Source organism: Saimiri boliviensis, chromosome 4 (genome assembly GCF_048565385.1).
Source record: "Saimiri boliviensis isolate mSaiBol1 chromosome 4, mSaiBol1.pri, whole genome shotgun sequence".
Taxonomy (NCBI): domain Eukaryota; kingdom Metazoa; phylum Chordata; class Mammalia; order Primates; family Cebidae; genus Saimiri; species Saimiri boliviensis.
Genome location: NC_133452.1, coordinates 51961875 through 51977951, shown reverse-complemented (window position 1 = coordinate 51977951; position 16077 = coordinate 51961875). Strand labels below are relative to the sequence as shown.

Here is a 16077-nt window from a genome sequence, read left to right as displayed (position 1 = left end):
CTTCAGCAGTAGCCTAGGAAAGCTATTTTTTATAGTTTTTTAAAATTGATTTTGTTTTATTTTTTTCAGAGATAGGGTCTGACTATGTCACCCAGGCTGAAGTACAATGGCACAATTATAGCAGGCTGTAGCTCCTGGGCTCAAGGGATCCTCCCACCTCAGCCTCCTTAGTAGTTGGTGTTACAGGCATGTACCACTACAACCTACTAATTAAAACAAAATGTAGGGATGGGGTCTCACTGTGTTGCCCAGGCTGGTCTCAAACTCCTGGGCTCAAGTGATACTCCTGCCTTGGCCTTCCAAAGCTCTGGGGTTATAGGCGTGTGCCACTGCACCCAGCCTAGTTTTATTTTGTTTAAATATAAATAGTTACAGGTGGCTGGTGGTTACTGTATTGAATAAGACAAGTCTGTGACCTGTATCTCCCACAGGCTCTCACCTCCTCGACCCCCTCGTCTCCTGCTGCTCCCCACCAGTTCACCCCGTTCCAGCCACATGTGCCTGTTGACTGTTTCTTGAACATGCCAGGGCACACTCATCTGGACGTGTTTGTGCTTGTTCTGTCTTCCTAGAAAACTTCCCCTAGATATTTGTGTGGTTTTTTCTTTTGCCTCTTTCAAGTCTGCATTCAAATGTAACCTCCATGAGGTCTTCCCTCTGCCTATGTAAAAACTATGAGCTTCTTCTCTAACAGATTTTCTATCTCCTTTCCTGCTTAATTTTTCTCCTTAATGTTTATCACTGTCTAATATAGCACACGTTTAAAATTTTTTTTGCATATTATGTCTCTCTCCCAGTAGACCATATCTCTTGGGGGAAAGAATTTGTCTCGTTTAGTCCCTGCATATCCCCAGCACCTAGAACAGTGTTCAGTACATTTGTTAAGGGCAGAAGTTCTTGAGGCTCTATCCTGTTTGTTGTTTCTATTGAATCTTGTTGATGATGGTTTGCTGCTTTGTATATTGAGCAGGTCTTGCTCTGTTGCCTAGGCTGGAGTGCAGTGGTACGATCAGGGCTTACAGCAGCCTCGACCTCCTGTGCCCGAGTGATCCTCCCACATCAGCCTCCTGAGTAGCTGGAACCATAGATGTGTGTCACTACACCTGGTTAATTTTTTAAATTTTCTGTAGAGCTGGGGTCTCCCTGTGTTGCCTAGGCTGGTCTCAAACTCCTGGGCTCAAGTGATCCTGCCATCTTGGCCTCCTAAAATGCTGGGATTCTGGGGTGAGACACCACACCCAGCCTGTATATGAAAATTTTTGATGTGAGCCCTTCCTTAGTGGGTCTTTTTCCTCCCTGTAAAAGTTCAATGATATTGTCCTTTCTTAGTGGTTTTGCGTTTGCATCTGTCAGTGACACTAGGTAGGTTTGCCAGTTAAAATACAGGACGTCTTATTAAACTTGAATTTCAGGTAACAAATAATTTTTTGTGTAAATATATTTTATGCAATATTTGGGACATATTTGTTGTAAAAATTTGTGTTCTGCATTTTTATTTGCTAAATCTAGCAACTCTAATACTAGGAATATTGTCAGCCCTGTACCAGTTTTTAATTTTTAGATCAGTCATGTCTAGATTATGCCTTGTACTGAACATTTAGGTCCAAACCTTTGTGGAGCACAAACCTGAGATTTTAATGTCTTGAGAGATTTTTCTCTTTTCATCCAGGGCCCATTCACCCTTTGTTTCCTATTTTATCGGGCAGGTTTTTTAAGGCTCACCCTTTCACTGTTTCGACTCCTTGCCATGCTCACCTCAAAAGCTTGTCTCCTGTCTCTTCATGGAGGATAAATTCCCAGCATCGAAGTAACGGAAGCCACTCCCCTACCTTCCCTCACCCCAGGATACCTAGGGCATCAGCTCAAGTGCTTATCACTCTGTTTTTCAGTCTCTTCTTTGATTCTGATATTTGAGTATTTCCCTTTATTTCTTATGAGATTAGCTAGGCCTTGTAAAGAATTCTGATTTATTTGGTCTGACATTCCTAGGAATTAATAGCAGACAGGTTTTCATCTCATTTAGTCTGCCATCTTGCTGGAATGATGCCTCTCCAACAGGCACAAGAAAGTATATTTATTGAAAATAGCAGGCCAGGCACGGTGTCTCACACGTCCCAGCACTTTAAGAATCTGAGGCAGGTTGATAGCTTCAGCCCAGGAGTTGAGGCTAATCTGGCAATGTAGTGAGACCTCCTCTCTACAAAAAAAATTAAATTAGCCAGATGTAGTGGTGCAAGACTGTAGTCCCAGTTACTGGGGATGTGGGAGGATCACTTGAAAGCAGAAGGCGGAGGGTAAGCCAAGATCATGCCACTGCACTGCAGCCTGGGCAACAGAGAAAGACCATGTTTTTTGTTTGTTTGTTTGTTTAAAAAAGAAGAAGAAGAAGAAGAAGAAGAAAGAAGAAGAAAAAGAAGAAGAAGAAGAAGAGGAAGAAGAAGAAGAAAAGAAGAAGAAGAAGAAGAAGAAGAAGAAGAAGAAGAAGAGGAAGAAAGAAGAAGAAGAAGAAGAAGAAGAAGAAGAAAAAATAGCACAGGTTTTTAACCATATAGAACGTGGGATTAACTGGGGATTTAATCTTTGTAACTATGTGATTGCAAGCACCTTAGTGGTGCTTTCTAAAGCTACTTCTTTATCCCCAGAGTGGAAATTATTATAAAAGGGCTATTGTGCAGACTATATTATAGTGTTTTGCATACATTAGATGATCAGTAAATATTTGCTTCTTTTCTCTGCCCAATCTGAAGTCATCCAATGCCATTTCCCTTAGAGTCCTTTTTATTTTTCAAGTGGAGGCTGCCTGTTCTCCCAACCAGTGAACTTAGCTATGGCCAGGAGGCAGCATACACCCTCCTCCCTCCTGAAAGACCAATTCCACATCCTTTTCCACTCTTTCACCCCTAATCAAAGCTCTGTTTTCTCTCACCTAGCCCTACCACCTTTTTCTTTTTGCTGTGACACTTAATATCTTCCAAGCCACTTTCTTCCATTCACTGAGGACATTCACCTAATTCTAGTTCTTCATTTCTCCTTTGTAATCATGCTGGAGAATGAGGTGCCCAATGTGGTCATTTTTATGACTCCATTTCTTGACTCCACTCTAGTGGTTTCTTGACTCCACTCTAGTAATCTCTACTCCATTTAAATCACTCCCAAACACGTCCACATTCTTGTCATCAGTGAGAACTCCAGTACTGTAAACCTAATCTCCAGTAATTCCCTCTCAGCTCAAACCCCCTGAGTTCACCTTTTCACCTACTTAGTCACTGATCTCATTTAGATACCTAACCCCCAGATCCCATCATTTTCCTCTAGCTTTTAATCTTTTTAGGTTGCATTTCCTTCCCTATCCATCTCTGAAATATTTTGTCTCAGCATTTTCACTCCATTTTCTTTCCAGGAGCCCCAAACCATGAGACCTCAACAACGTAATTCCCCTTGAAAATACCATCTCTCCATCTTTATCACAGCAGCAGGGGAACACTACAAAACTATTCACACTGGGGCTGTTACAAAAGCTCAGTTTCCAGTTTACTGAGGGCTCATCACTCCTCAATGCTTTTATTTATCTTTGATCACTTTTTCCATACCCCTCAGTTATTATTCCAAAGCAGTGCCACTTTTCACACTCTGCCTTACTCTGGTCTTCCCACTTCCTTCACCTAAAAATAAAAGTAATTAAAATCAAAACCAATAACTTCCTGTTGGTTCCTCTTCCCACAAAACCTGTATCCAGTTCATTCCTTTCCTCCTTCCTTTCTGCGGCAAAGAAAAAAGTCTTTTAAACCTTCACCTGTGATCTTAAATCCCATTGCCTTCCCCTTATCTCTTTGCTCCAATTATCCCTTTTTCCTTTATCTTCTTCTCCTTTTCATTGGAGATCTCCCCCTCAGCCTTTAAACTTCTTCAAATCTCTCCCAAGTACAAATAATTCTCCCTTAGTATCCTAAGCTCTTCTGATTATCTGTTGTCTTTCTTCCAAGAGTGATATCTTCCTGAAATTTTCATATGCTTTATTTCCTATTCATTCTTTTTGTAATGTAGTTTTTAGTCAGTTATATAGGTACACAAAATATAGTATCCTTTTCCATTTGTTCAAGCCCCTTTTGCATCCTTTCAGGGGATTTTAAAGGATGCTCACATAAATACTGCACATTTTTTGTTTAATTTAACTTAGGTGTTTTTTGTTGTTGCCGCCATTGTAAATTGTCACCACCTCCTCTTTTGTATATCAAGAACCAGTATGGCCTAGTGGTAAAAAGCATGGATGCTGGGGCTATGCTGCCTGGGTTCAAATTCTGCCATAGATGTGACCAAGAAGGACTTTCTTTCTATGACTTCATTTCCTTATTTCTGAATGGACATAGTAACCCATAGGGTTGTGGTGAAGATGACAAGGATTAATATACGTAAAACCCTTACAACAGTACCTGACCTGTGATAAGTGCCATGTGGTGTTAGCTATTATATGCCATCTTCCTGTTTGATTTCTACCAGCTAATGTGTATGCTGCCCCTTTACTAAATGTCCTTATTTCTAGTAGCTTTTGGTTGATTCTCTTAGTTTTTTTCTGGAATTTGATCATAAGGTTTGCAAATAGTGCTAGTGCTATCTCCTTTTTGATATTTATGTGTACATTTAATTACATTGGCAATACCTCCAATACCATGTTAAATACTTCTTGTAGCTCCCTTCTTAGCATGATGCTGGCTTTTAGGCAGCGATAGATTTTTTATGTTGAAGTGAATCTTACTATGTTAATAAAGCATCCATTTATTTCTTTTTTCCCCCTCACCAGGAATATGTTTAATTTTAACCGAAGCCTTTTCAGCATCTATGGAAAATATTATTTTCCTCCATAGGACTCTCTCCTGGCCCCAGTCAGATGATTAATTAGATAATTAGATGTCCCAATGTTAAACATTTGGTTATAGTATATTAATCCATTACTGTATTGAAGTTGCACAGATAGCATTTTACTTAGGATTTTTACATTAATATTTTGTGGTCTGGGCGCAGTGGCTGATGCCTGTAATCCCAGTGCTTTAGGAGGCTGAGGCTGGCAGATCACAAGGTCAAGAGATGGAGACCATCCTGGCCAACATGGTGAAACCCTGTCTCTCCTAAAATTACAAAATTAGCTGGGCGTGGTGGTGCACGCCTGTAGTCCCAGCTATTTGGAAGGCTGAGGCAAGAGAATCACTTGAAGCCAGGAGGTGGATGCAGTGAGCTGAGATTGTACCACTGCACTCCAGCCTGGCAACAGCAAGACTCTGTCTAAAAAAAAAAAAAAAAAAAAATTCTTTTGTGAATCAGGGCTTTTGTTTTCTTTCTTTGCCGCAATCTTGATCAGATATTATTAGCTTGACAGAAACAATTTAGAATTTTTCTTCCTTTTTTGTTCCCTTGCTAGGCATTAGAATTATGTTATTTAAAAGTTCAGTAGCATTGCCCTGTGAAACCGTGTGTTTTGGAAATTTGTGGGGAGAGCACTTTGACAACTTCTTCTATTTTTTCTATGGAAATTGGTTTGTTTAGATTTTAAAACTTCTAGCCAGGTGTGGTGGCTCAGGCCTATAATCCCAGCACTTTGGGAGGTTGAGGTGGGCGGATCACCTGAGGTCGGGAGTTTGAGACCAGCCTGACCAACATGGAGAAAACTCATCTCTACTAAAAATACATTAGCTGGGTGTCGTGGCATATGCCTGTAATCCCAGCTACTTGGGAGGCTGAGGCAGGAGAACTGAACCCGGGAAGTGGAGGTTTTGGTGAGTTGAGATCAAGCCATTGCACTCCAGACTGGGCAACAAGAGCAAAACTCTGTCTCAAAAAGAAAAAGAAAGAAAGGAAAAGAAAAAAGAAAAAAAAAGAAAACTTCTTTGGGAGCAGTTTTGGTAAATTACATTTTCCTAGGACGTTTTCAAATTCATTCCTACAGAATTGAACCGAGTAGTCCATTATTGTCCTTTTAGTTTTCTCTTTTATGGGTATTTTTCTCTTATTTCTTATTTTGTATATTTGCATCTATTCCTTTTTTTCATGACTAGTTTAGCCAACAGTTTGCCTTTTTCCTCTGAAAAAATCAGTTTTTTAATTTTTGTAGTTACTTCAACTGTTTCAGAAGCCAACAACCCATTTGTTACTGCCTTAGGCAGAGCTTAAAAATGCCCTCAATCATGGTGAAGATGACAGTAGAGTGCACCTAGTGAGACTCACACAGCCTCAAATGTCACAAAAGGACACAAATACTCGTGTTGCCCTATTGCTTCCTAAAGAATATGGGGACAGTATGCACACAAGCCAGAGATAACTTATTCCGTAGGTATTTGGTGGGGGCAGGGGAATGCTATAGCCTTGATGATCTAGAAATCTACTATGTAATTGTAGGAGTTCTCTCATTCTACAGCCACTCGCCTATAGCCAAATGGTTTCCTGTGAAGTTCAAACCCAGCACAATCATCATTTCTAGAAATCAAAACTGTATCAAACCTAGGCTCCATCAAATCTTGCACCCCTTAAGAAAAATTTTTTAAAATTCTAATGCAGTTGACAAGCATAAAAAAATAAAAATAATCGTTGGAAGAGGAAGACTGAAAGCTGACAATTTCGTCTATATTTCCCTTTTCCTTCTTTGTGGCCTATTAAAGTAGAATTAAGATAGAGATTTGAGGTTTGGCTCAGACACTTACTGTGTTACTCTGGAAAAGTCAGCCTTCGATTTATTTATCTGCACTGGAGTATTTTATTTGATGACTTTCAAAAAGCATTACAGCGCTAATAAAAGTAAAATAAATAATGAATTTGGAGTCTGCTGCCCCCTGCTGGCAATTTATCAAATTGCAAATTCTACCTTTCCAACGGGTGGAATCCAAGTTTTAGCGTCGGCCTATATTTTATCTAATTTTCCTTGTTATAGTCCATTACCTACCTTCCTTTTTAAAAATATATTTTTACTTTGATAGATTTTGGGTGTAGAAGTTCAGAGTTCATACATGCATATATTACATAGCGATGGAGTTGGGCTTTAGTGTACCCATCACCTGAGTAGTGAACATTATACCCAATATGTAATTTTTCAACCCTCACCCCTTCTCACCCTCCCATCTTCTGTAGTCTCCAAAGTCTTATAATCCACTCTGTGTCCATGTGTACTCTTTGTTTATCTCCCACTTGTGAGAAATGTGGTATTCGACTTCGTTTCTGAGTTAGTTCACTTAGAATAATGATCTTTAGTTCCATCCCTGTTGCTGCAAAATACATGATTTCATTCTTTTTTCATGGCTGTATAGTATTCAATGTTATATATCGACCACATTTTCTTTATCCAGTCATCCACTGATGGACACTTAGGTTGATTCTGTACATATCTTTGCTATTGTGAATAGTGCTGTGATAAACATACAAGTGCCAGTATCTTTTCAATATAATTTCTTTATTTTGGTATATGCCCAGTAGTGGGATTGCTGGATCAAATGGTAGTTCTAATATCTTCCTACTTAGAATCCAGAGGTATTTCTTTTACAACCAAATGATCTCTTAAAACTTTAAATCAAGCTTGGGTTATTCAAATCTTCCTTCTTTCCTAATTTACCTGAAAGTTCTGTTGCAATCTCCCACTATGATGACAGATTTAACTTTGTAGTAAATTAAGAATTTAAGTAACCTCTATCTCTAGTGTTTTTTCTTAAAGTCTGTTTTTAAAAAATATTTAATGTAACTGTATCCATGTTCTTTTGGAGAAAATAGCCCAGTGTATATTCTTTCTCCTTTCACTTTCAAATTTTCTATGTCCTTATGTTTTAGATATGTTCCTTTTAAACAATAGATTGCTGGATTTTTTCCAATTTGAATCAAATGTTTTCAAATTTAAGTTATTTTAATGAGTTTGGACCCTAATCAAGCACTCTCAAGTTTCACTTCTAGCCTGGGCGTGGTGGCTCATGCCTGTAAACCCAGCACTTTGGGAGGCTGAGGAGGGTGGATCACCTGAGGTAAGGAAGTTCGAGACCGGCCTGGCCAAGATGGTGAAATCTCTACTAAAAATACAAAAATTAACTAGGTGTGGTGGTGGGCACCTATAATCCCAGCTACTTGAGAGGTTGAGGTGGAAAGATTACTTGAACCCAGGAGGTGGAAGTTGCAGTGAGCCACAATCACGCCGCTGTACTCCAGCCTGGGCAACAAAAGTGAAACTGTCTAAAAAAAAAAAAAAAAAAAAAAAAGAATTCAATTATAGGAGTACTCCTTTGGCTCTTGCCAGAATATGCTAGCTAATTCTTACCACTTTTTGTATAGTCTCTTTTCTCCTCAGGCCCAGCACATCTCCTAGTCAGGTTTTACTAGAATTTAGCCCTAGTTACAGGCCTGGCAGCAGACTAGGTAGGGGCAGATATTGTCTTAGGGAAGTGGTTAGTAGCAGCTGCTGTAGCATCTGGGAGCACAGCAAACTACAAGGTCTTATTAGAGAAGCGTGGGCTAGTTCTTAAGACCAGACAGTCCAGTAAAGACTGCAGTCTCTCAGGTGCATCCATCCAGATGTCCCCATGGAATGTTTTAAGGTGCTAGGTTTTCCTCACCAGGACTTTCACAAAATAAAAGGGGCTTGGCTGAACATTCAGGTAAAACTCAGCAACTCTAACACTTAGGTGTTTAGCCTGAAGCTCAGCTGTTTCAATCCCTCCATTGTAGGAGGGAAGGCCTCCTTGGGAGGTGCCCCATCCCACTTCTGTAGGTCATCAGTACAATCCTGCTGTAACCAGCCAACTCTGCTATTCTTATGGATGTTGTTCTCCCCATATTTTTCAAATGTCCGCATCATTGAACCTCCTGGAGAGTTCCCCTGTGTAAGTTACTATCTATGTCCCGAGTCTCCAAAACTGCTCCGAGGTTGACTGATTTGCTAAGACCCGTTGGACAAACCATACAGTTTTGTTCACAACTACAATTTATTAAAGAGAACACAAAGCAAAATGAGGAAAGAGAAAAGGCACATGGGCAAAGTCCCAAGAAAATCAGGTACAAGCTCCAAGATTCATCTCTAATGTTAGAGTCGCACAGGACATGCTTAACTCCTCTAGCAATGATGTGTAGCAATACATCGTGTTGTGTACCTAGGAAGCTTGCCTGACTGAACCTAGGAGTCAAGATTTTAGTGGAGTCAGTCATGTAGGTACCCTCTGCCTAGCACGTACCAAAATTCTAGACCGTAGAGGAAATTAAGTGTTCAACAAAAATCCTATTGTTTGTATAAACATTTCAGACACAGTAAACCACACTTACCAGCAAGGGAATGATGGGAATACTTCTGATATCCAAGTTGCTGGATGCTAGCCAAGGTCCAACCTTGTAAGCAGACATAAAGACGACAGGTTCAGCCCTGTTCTGTTAACTCTTTTCTGCATACCATTTGTGAAACAGCCACTCAGCCATGATTTTGTGCCAAGGACTAGATAAACTGTACTTACTAACCAGATGTCATTGTCTTTACCCTTTGGGTGGGAGATAAGATAGTTCCTAATGCCCATCTTATTACCTGTTTCCTTAAATCTCACTCCTGGTCCACTTGTATTAGTCTAGGCTCTCTAAGAAGCAGATGCCAACACCAAAGAAGGATCTGCTGTGTGGTAGATTTACTAAGGGCAATGTCAGTGAGGAAAAATAGGTAGGGAGCTGGGGTTGGTAAGAGGTTGAAAGGCAATGAGACCACAATGGAGGTAAGACTCAAGGTGAATGAAAAGAGGAAGGAAGTTTGAGTGGAAGCAACTTGTACTACAGTGTAATCCTAGGGGAGTCTGGCAAGAGCATCATGGAGTGCTCCAGCTAAAGTTAAGGAGTCATCATATAATAACCCTGTCATGATCAGTCATTGGCTACCAGTGGCATGGAGAAGCGTAGTCTCACCATGTACACAGGGATGGATTTCAGACTGCAGCAGCTGGACCTTCAGTAAGCTATGCTCTCTCCTGTAGGAGAACTGACAGATGCATTCTCATGGCTGCCGCCATGGTGGTTATGGCTCTTAAAATGCATGTGAAAAAGGTTCATTATTAAACAAATATTCAGCACCAATCACGCATGGTGATTTGCAATACTTTTAAAGCTTTTTTTTAAAGGTTACAATTATAAAACCACTTAAAATACAACACCAATTAAAAATGAAAATGCGAGTTCTCTTTAAAATTTCATAAATTGACCAATATCCTATGGGGTTGAATTCTGGGGAAAAGACTTCTTTTCAAATCACTTGGTGAATTGAAAGCTTAAATCAACACAAAGAAAGCATATATGTATTAGCACTAAATCAAGGTTAGTCAGTGACAAAACTGTATTTCTAATATTCATAACATTTATAAATGTTCATAACTCAAGTCATTCATTTACAAGTATTTTCCAAAAAGTATTTTACATATAACATAGGTACTTCTAAATTATATATACTTTAGAGGTCAAAATGGAAGAATATCCTTTTAAATGGTGTCTTAAAAATAGGACTGGTTTTCTAACTTATATCAATGTTTCCCTCATACATAACATCAGCTGCCAATATAACACAAAATTAAACCAAGTCCTTTGCACAGACTTTATGATATATTGGTACAAATAATAGAAGCTACTAGAAATAAATAATAAGCCAAAATATTTAATATGAAGGAAACAAAATGTTTATTTTAAAAAATGAGATCAATATCATTTTAATGTAGAAGATGCCATCTTTATTTACAGGCTAATAAAAAATATTAAACTCAAATTAACTAGATATAATACATTGTCATAAATGCAACAGATTTGAGGCCAACCATAAGTATAAGACTGGATAGATGGAATAGGGATTTCATAAGCGGGATGTTAAATACTGTGCATCTTACACATGAATCACATGAAACCTTTTTGTTTCTAAACATGAAAATAGAGTAAGTCCACTGTGTACAGTAAAAAAAAATTTTCTGTGGGGGGAAAAAACAGCACCACAGACAAGCTGTGCTAACTTTTGGTAGCTGTTGAGTTATAATTATCAAGACTCACAAAATTTTCATCTTTCTTAAATCTATTTTAATAATAGTCTCATTACCAAAATGTTGCTTTTCCATCATATTCATAACAAAGAACTGCAGAAGAGAATTTTAGAGGTTAAGTGTAAATATATACACATGTCCATACAACCCTCACATTCTATCAAAACATTTTCTCAACCATTCTGTCTGTGTACACGTGTGTCTATTTCTCCTGCAGTCCCTTTCTCAATGAAATGGCTTTGTACCAGTTCCCTCCTTAGTTGTTTGGTTTTGTCCTGGAAGCTTCAGGGACATATGAATTTCTTTCCTATAAATGTGAAAATAATAAAACTGGTTCTCAGTCCTTTGGAACTAATAACTAATTCTTAGTTCATCCCCAAAGACCATATATTCTAAAATAAACTTTTAACTAGTTACTTTCTAACACCTGATAGGAAGTTCACAGTAGCATCTGAGCAACAGTGCTCTACCATAGGCTTACAAACCCCAGTGAAGCAGGAATGTAAAGGAAACTGACCTGTGGAGTTTTAAACTACTTGGGAACTTTTCATTCTACTTATCATTCCTTAAAAGGAATTTATGTCATAGCTGTCTCATACAATCCTTCAAATTACACAGTGACCTCATAAAAATTCCAACTTGAAGTTCTAGGAAAAAGAAAACAAAAAACACCTACACTTATTAGGTAGCTCTTGAAAATCAAACGGTTCTAGCTTACACTTCCTAAGGATTCAGTCATAGTAGATAAAGGATATTCTCTGAAAAAAATACCATGGCCATTCCAACCCAGGCTGTGCTTTAAGAAGATAAGAATAACATGGTTTCATGTCACAGCAAAAAGGTTTTCAGGTCAGCTACAATGGGAAATTCTTTTTACTAAATAAATACAGTGGCTAAAATCCAGTTTGCAGATCTCATGTCATGCATGGGAGGTATGTGTTTGGCATAGGGAGATACATAAGGAAAAAACAAGTGTTTTTTTTTTTTCCTTTCTTTCTTTTAAGAGCCCTACCCTGTCAAAAGCAAACAATGACATGTAACTTGCTTATTCATTTGTACAATTAAATACTACCTTTTGCTCAGAGGCAATGCTATAAAGTATTTTAATTATCAGTAACAATATACACTATGAAGTGCACTTCTATTACAAATTAACATGGTGATATACAGATGAACACCACCCAAAACAAACCATAAATGAGCAACAGTTAAAACATTAAATTTATAAATAGCAAAATCACAAAATAAAGTATATACATTTTATGGATTTACCCTTGAACAAATATATAGTGCATCTGGGAAAGACAAAAAAAAAAGTGTTTTGTCACATAACATCTGAATACCAGAAATGAAGATACTGATAATATTCTAAAAGCCTTGTAGGCTTTCTCCCACTTAATATTCCCTTAACTGTACATCCTTTAAAACAGTGATATTAGCAAAACTATCACCTCTTTAATGCAACATTTTGACTTTGCCCAGCCAGTTACAATGACCTGCAGAATATTAGATCAGAGAGGAGGCACTCCATATTTAATCATGGGACAAGAGACCTTACAAATTTATAAACCTGCATATGAAGAGAGCTTTAGTCAAACATAAACTGACACATGAAAACCCAACCAAAACAATTACTGTGTAAAAATGTCTTCATCTCATCTTGCCCACATTTTAGATGATTTGAAATCAAGTACTTAGAAAGAAAACTGCTGTTTGATTTGAATGTACTGTGTTTCATACACAGTAATAAATCTGAACTTTTACTACCAGAAAAATTTATCTTTAAATGCCCGAACTATCACAAGACAAACTAGGAACAACTCAAAATGTGTAACACTGTCTTTTGTGGATCCCAGAAAACAAGCATTTGAGACTCAACATGAATGGGTAAATGCTCCAATGCCGTGCACACAGATCAACATAATTGAGAACAGATGTTTTATACTCATCTGCATTTCTTTTAAAAACCAAGAAAGTCAAATGTTTAGTAACTTTTGAGAAACTAGTTCTAGTGCAGCACTGATTGATAAAGGATTGCTTAAAGAAAACTATTTCGTACTGCATTGAATAAAGCTGAAATGCAAATTCATTACAATAAATGATCATTAAGTATTGATTTAGATTTCAGGATGCACAACAAATTTTTTTTTAAGTCTAAAACCTTTCTTTCAGTTAAAAAAAATTGTCAAGTCTATATTTCTACAATTCATTTGAGTCAAGTTCTGTTTTCTGAAACACCACAGTTAACATTTTAGAATATATAATATGAATTCATGTACTCTCTGTATTTTAAAGGGTATTTCTTATAAAATTCCAATTAGCACTGTCCTCCTACTAGAGGGAAAAGGAACCAAATAAAACAGTAGAGTTTCATTTGGTACTTAGGATCCCAGTAATACCCTTTGGGAAACACATGCGTTTGTGCTTAGAATTTCAAGAAAATAAAAATTGCTTACATGCAATAGCTAATTATGGCCTACCACAAAAAACGGGGTTTTTATGCATTTAGAATTGTTCACATGAAGCCCTGAGGTACCTGCCTTTCATTTAGGCAACAAACAACCTCCCCTGATTTTGTATAGTCTTTGTCACCATCTTCCCCAGTGCCCCAAATTCAAAATAGTCTGATTAACAATCTTGTCTGGAGATACAGTCAATTTAATAAGATTTATTATGATACAGACTGTGCAGATCATCTAATTTTGAAGCACTGTCATCTAGCGGAGTTTCACTTGCATTGCCCAGGTCTCCATTTTCATGTGCGTCGGTTACTGCCTTCTTACTAAATCCTGAAAGAAAGGAGAAAAAAACAAGCAGATACTTTCTGGTTTAAAAAGTTAGTTTTGGCCGGACACGGTGGCTAACGCCTATAATTCCAGCACTTCGGGAGGCCAAGGCGGGAGGATCACCTAAGGTTAGAAGTTCAAGACCAGCCTGGCCAACATGGTGAAACTCCATCTCTACTAAAAATAAAAAAATTAGCTAGGCGTGGTGACGCATGCCTGTAATCCCAACTACTCAGGAGGCTGAGGCAGGAGAATTGCTTGAAGCTGGGAAGTAGAGGTTGTAGTGAGCCGAGATCATGCCACTGCACTCTAGCTTGGGTGATAAGAGTGAAACTCCTCTCAATTTTTTTTAAAAGTTAGTTTTATAATTTTATTGGTGAAAAACACAGGAATGCCCCCTGTAATTAACAGTAGTAATCTGAGGCAAAAATAATGCCTTATATTAATCAAATCAGCAATTCCTAACAGGAGAATTTTCCCCCCTTATGGCAGGTATCAAATATTGTAGTTTTAAAAATACTACATTGGACTTATCTAAAAATTATATTAAATTTCCGATCAAGTTTTCTTTTCCTTTTTTGCGGGGGTGGGGGTGGGGGAGTGGGGGAGAACAGGGTCTCACTCTATTGTCCAGGCTGGAATGCAGTGGCATGATTACAGCTTACTGCTGCCCTGACCTCCTGGGCTCAAGCAATCCCCCCACCTCAGCCTCTTGAGTAGCTGGGGCAATAGGCATGTACCACCATGTCCAGTTATATTTTTTAAAATTTTTTGAAGAGACAGGGTTCACTATGTTGCCAAGGCTGATAACTCCTGGCCTCAAGCAATCCTCCTGCCTCAGCCTCCCAAAGTACTGGAATTATAGGCATGAGCCACCATGCTTACCCCCTATCAAGTTGTCTATAAGACTTAGAATAATATATATAATTGTAAAATTCAGTCAATTCTACTTATATATCTACTGAACTGTGAATCATCTTTTTATTTTACATTGTTGCTTTCATATTACATTAACCTCAATTCACTGAGGCATGTACTAGTTGATTGCTTAAAATGTAATCTGTTGGCAAGATGATATCTAGCTAAAATTTAAAATTAATTCTGATCATCTATAAAATAAATAATAGGCTTACAAATAAGTGTTGACTATATCACCTATTTATTGAGCTATAAAGTATGAACATGTGTGAAACAGTAACAAATAGATACTTTTTTTAATGTGAGTCAGTTAAAAGTGATATATGCATACAAATTTTTGGTTGGGTCACATTTTAAGTGCCTGCAATTTGCACAGGTGACAGAGAAGCCTTCTAGCCTCAGTTACAAAAAAAAAAAAAAGAAGAGACAAGTCTTCTAATCCTGACAGAAAACAACAAAAAGGGTGAAATACAATGAAACCATATGGAGAGTAGCCCAACAGTGTAAGGTTTTGACAGACTGCCACAGTAATGTTGCTCAAGATGCACAGTGAGAACAATAATTGCTACTGCTATCTTTGTGCAGACAGTTGCAACACACAAGTTTATCAAAAGTGCAACAGTTTATCAGTTCACCATAAAACTCCAAGCCAGGAGTTCAACATTTTGGTCTCAGGAGGCCTTTATACTAAGCATTGAGGACTCCAAGAAGCTTCTGTTTATGTGGATTACAGCTACTGATGTTTCCCATATTAGTAAGTAAAACTGAAAAATCTAAAAGAAAAAGTTCATTTCTTTGTTAAAAATAATAAATCCAAATTGTAAATATAACATTTATCTAATGACAAACAAAAAAATTATGTTCCAGACAAAAAAAATTCTAGTTAGAAGAGTATCATTATTTTATAATTTTGCAAATCTCTTCAATGGCTTTATGGATGATAGTTGGATTCTCATATACCTGCTTCCATTCAATCTATTACAAGTATATGAAGAAAGTTCAGTCTCACACAGATACGTAGTTGAGAAACAGAAGAGTATTTTAACAGCCTTTTCAGATAACTGTATTATTCTCTGATATATAAAAATTTGACAATGTAGAATTTGAAACCTTATCAGTGAACTTTTCACAGTCTGTTACATTAAAATCAATTTGTCTATCTTGCATTTTGAATGGATCTTTTACCCATGCATAACTTTTATAACATTATTTACTGGTGATGTGAAAAATATTGGACCATTAAGTTATGCAGTAATTCCAAAAGTTGACACAGTTGACTTTACTATATCAAAAAAATCACATTCATTAATATCATCGTTAATATCATCTGAAAAGTTCTTAAGTATTAGAAAGCTGTGCTC

The 16077-nt window shown here is 37.7% G+C and overlaps 1 protein-coding gene across 2 annotated transcripts in view; it reads right to left on the bottom strand.

The window, feature by feature from the left end:
- Positions 1-10638: 10638 nt before the first annotated feature.
- The window catches only part of GOPC (golgi associated PDZ and coiled-coil motif containing), a 40072-nt gene continuing 34633 nt past the window's right edge, over positions 10639-16077 (bottom strand). For both annotated transcript variants that reach the window (XM_003938627.4, XM_003938626.4), the window contains one exon: positions 10639-13801. In XM_003938627.4, coding sequence (XP_003938676.1) covers positions 13671-13801 — 131 coding nt within the window. In that variant the 3' untranslated portion in view covers positions 10639-13670. The remainder of the gene's footprint in view (positions 13802-16077) is intronic.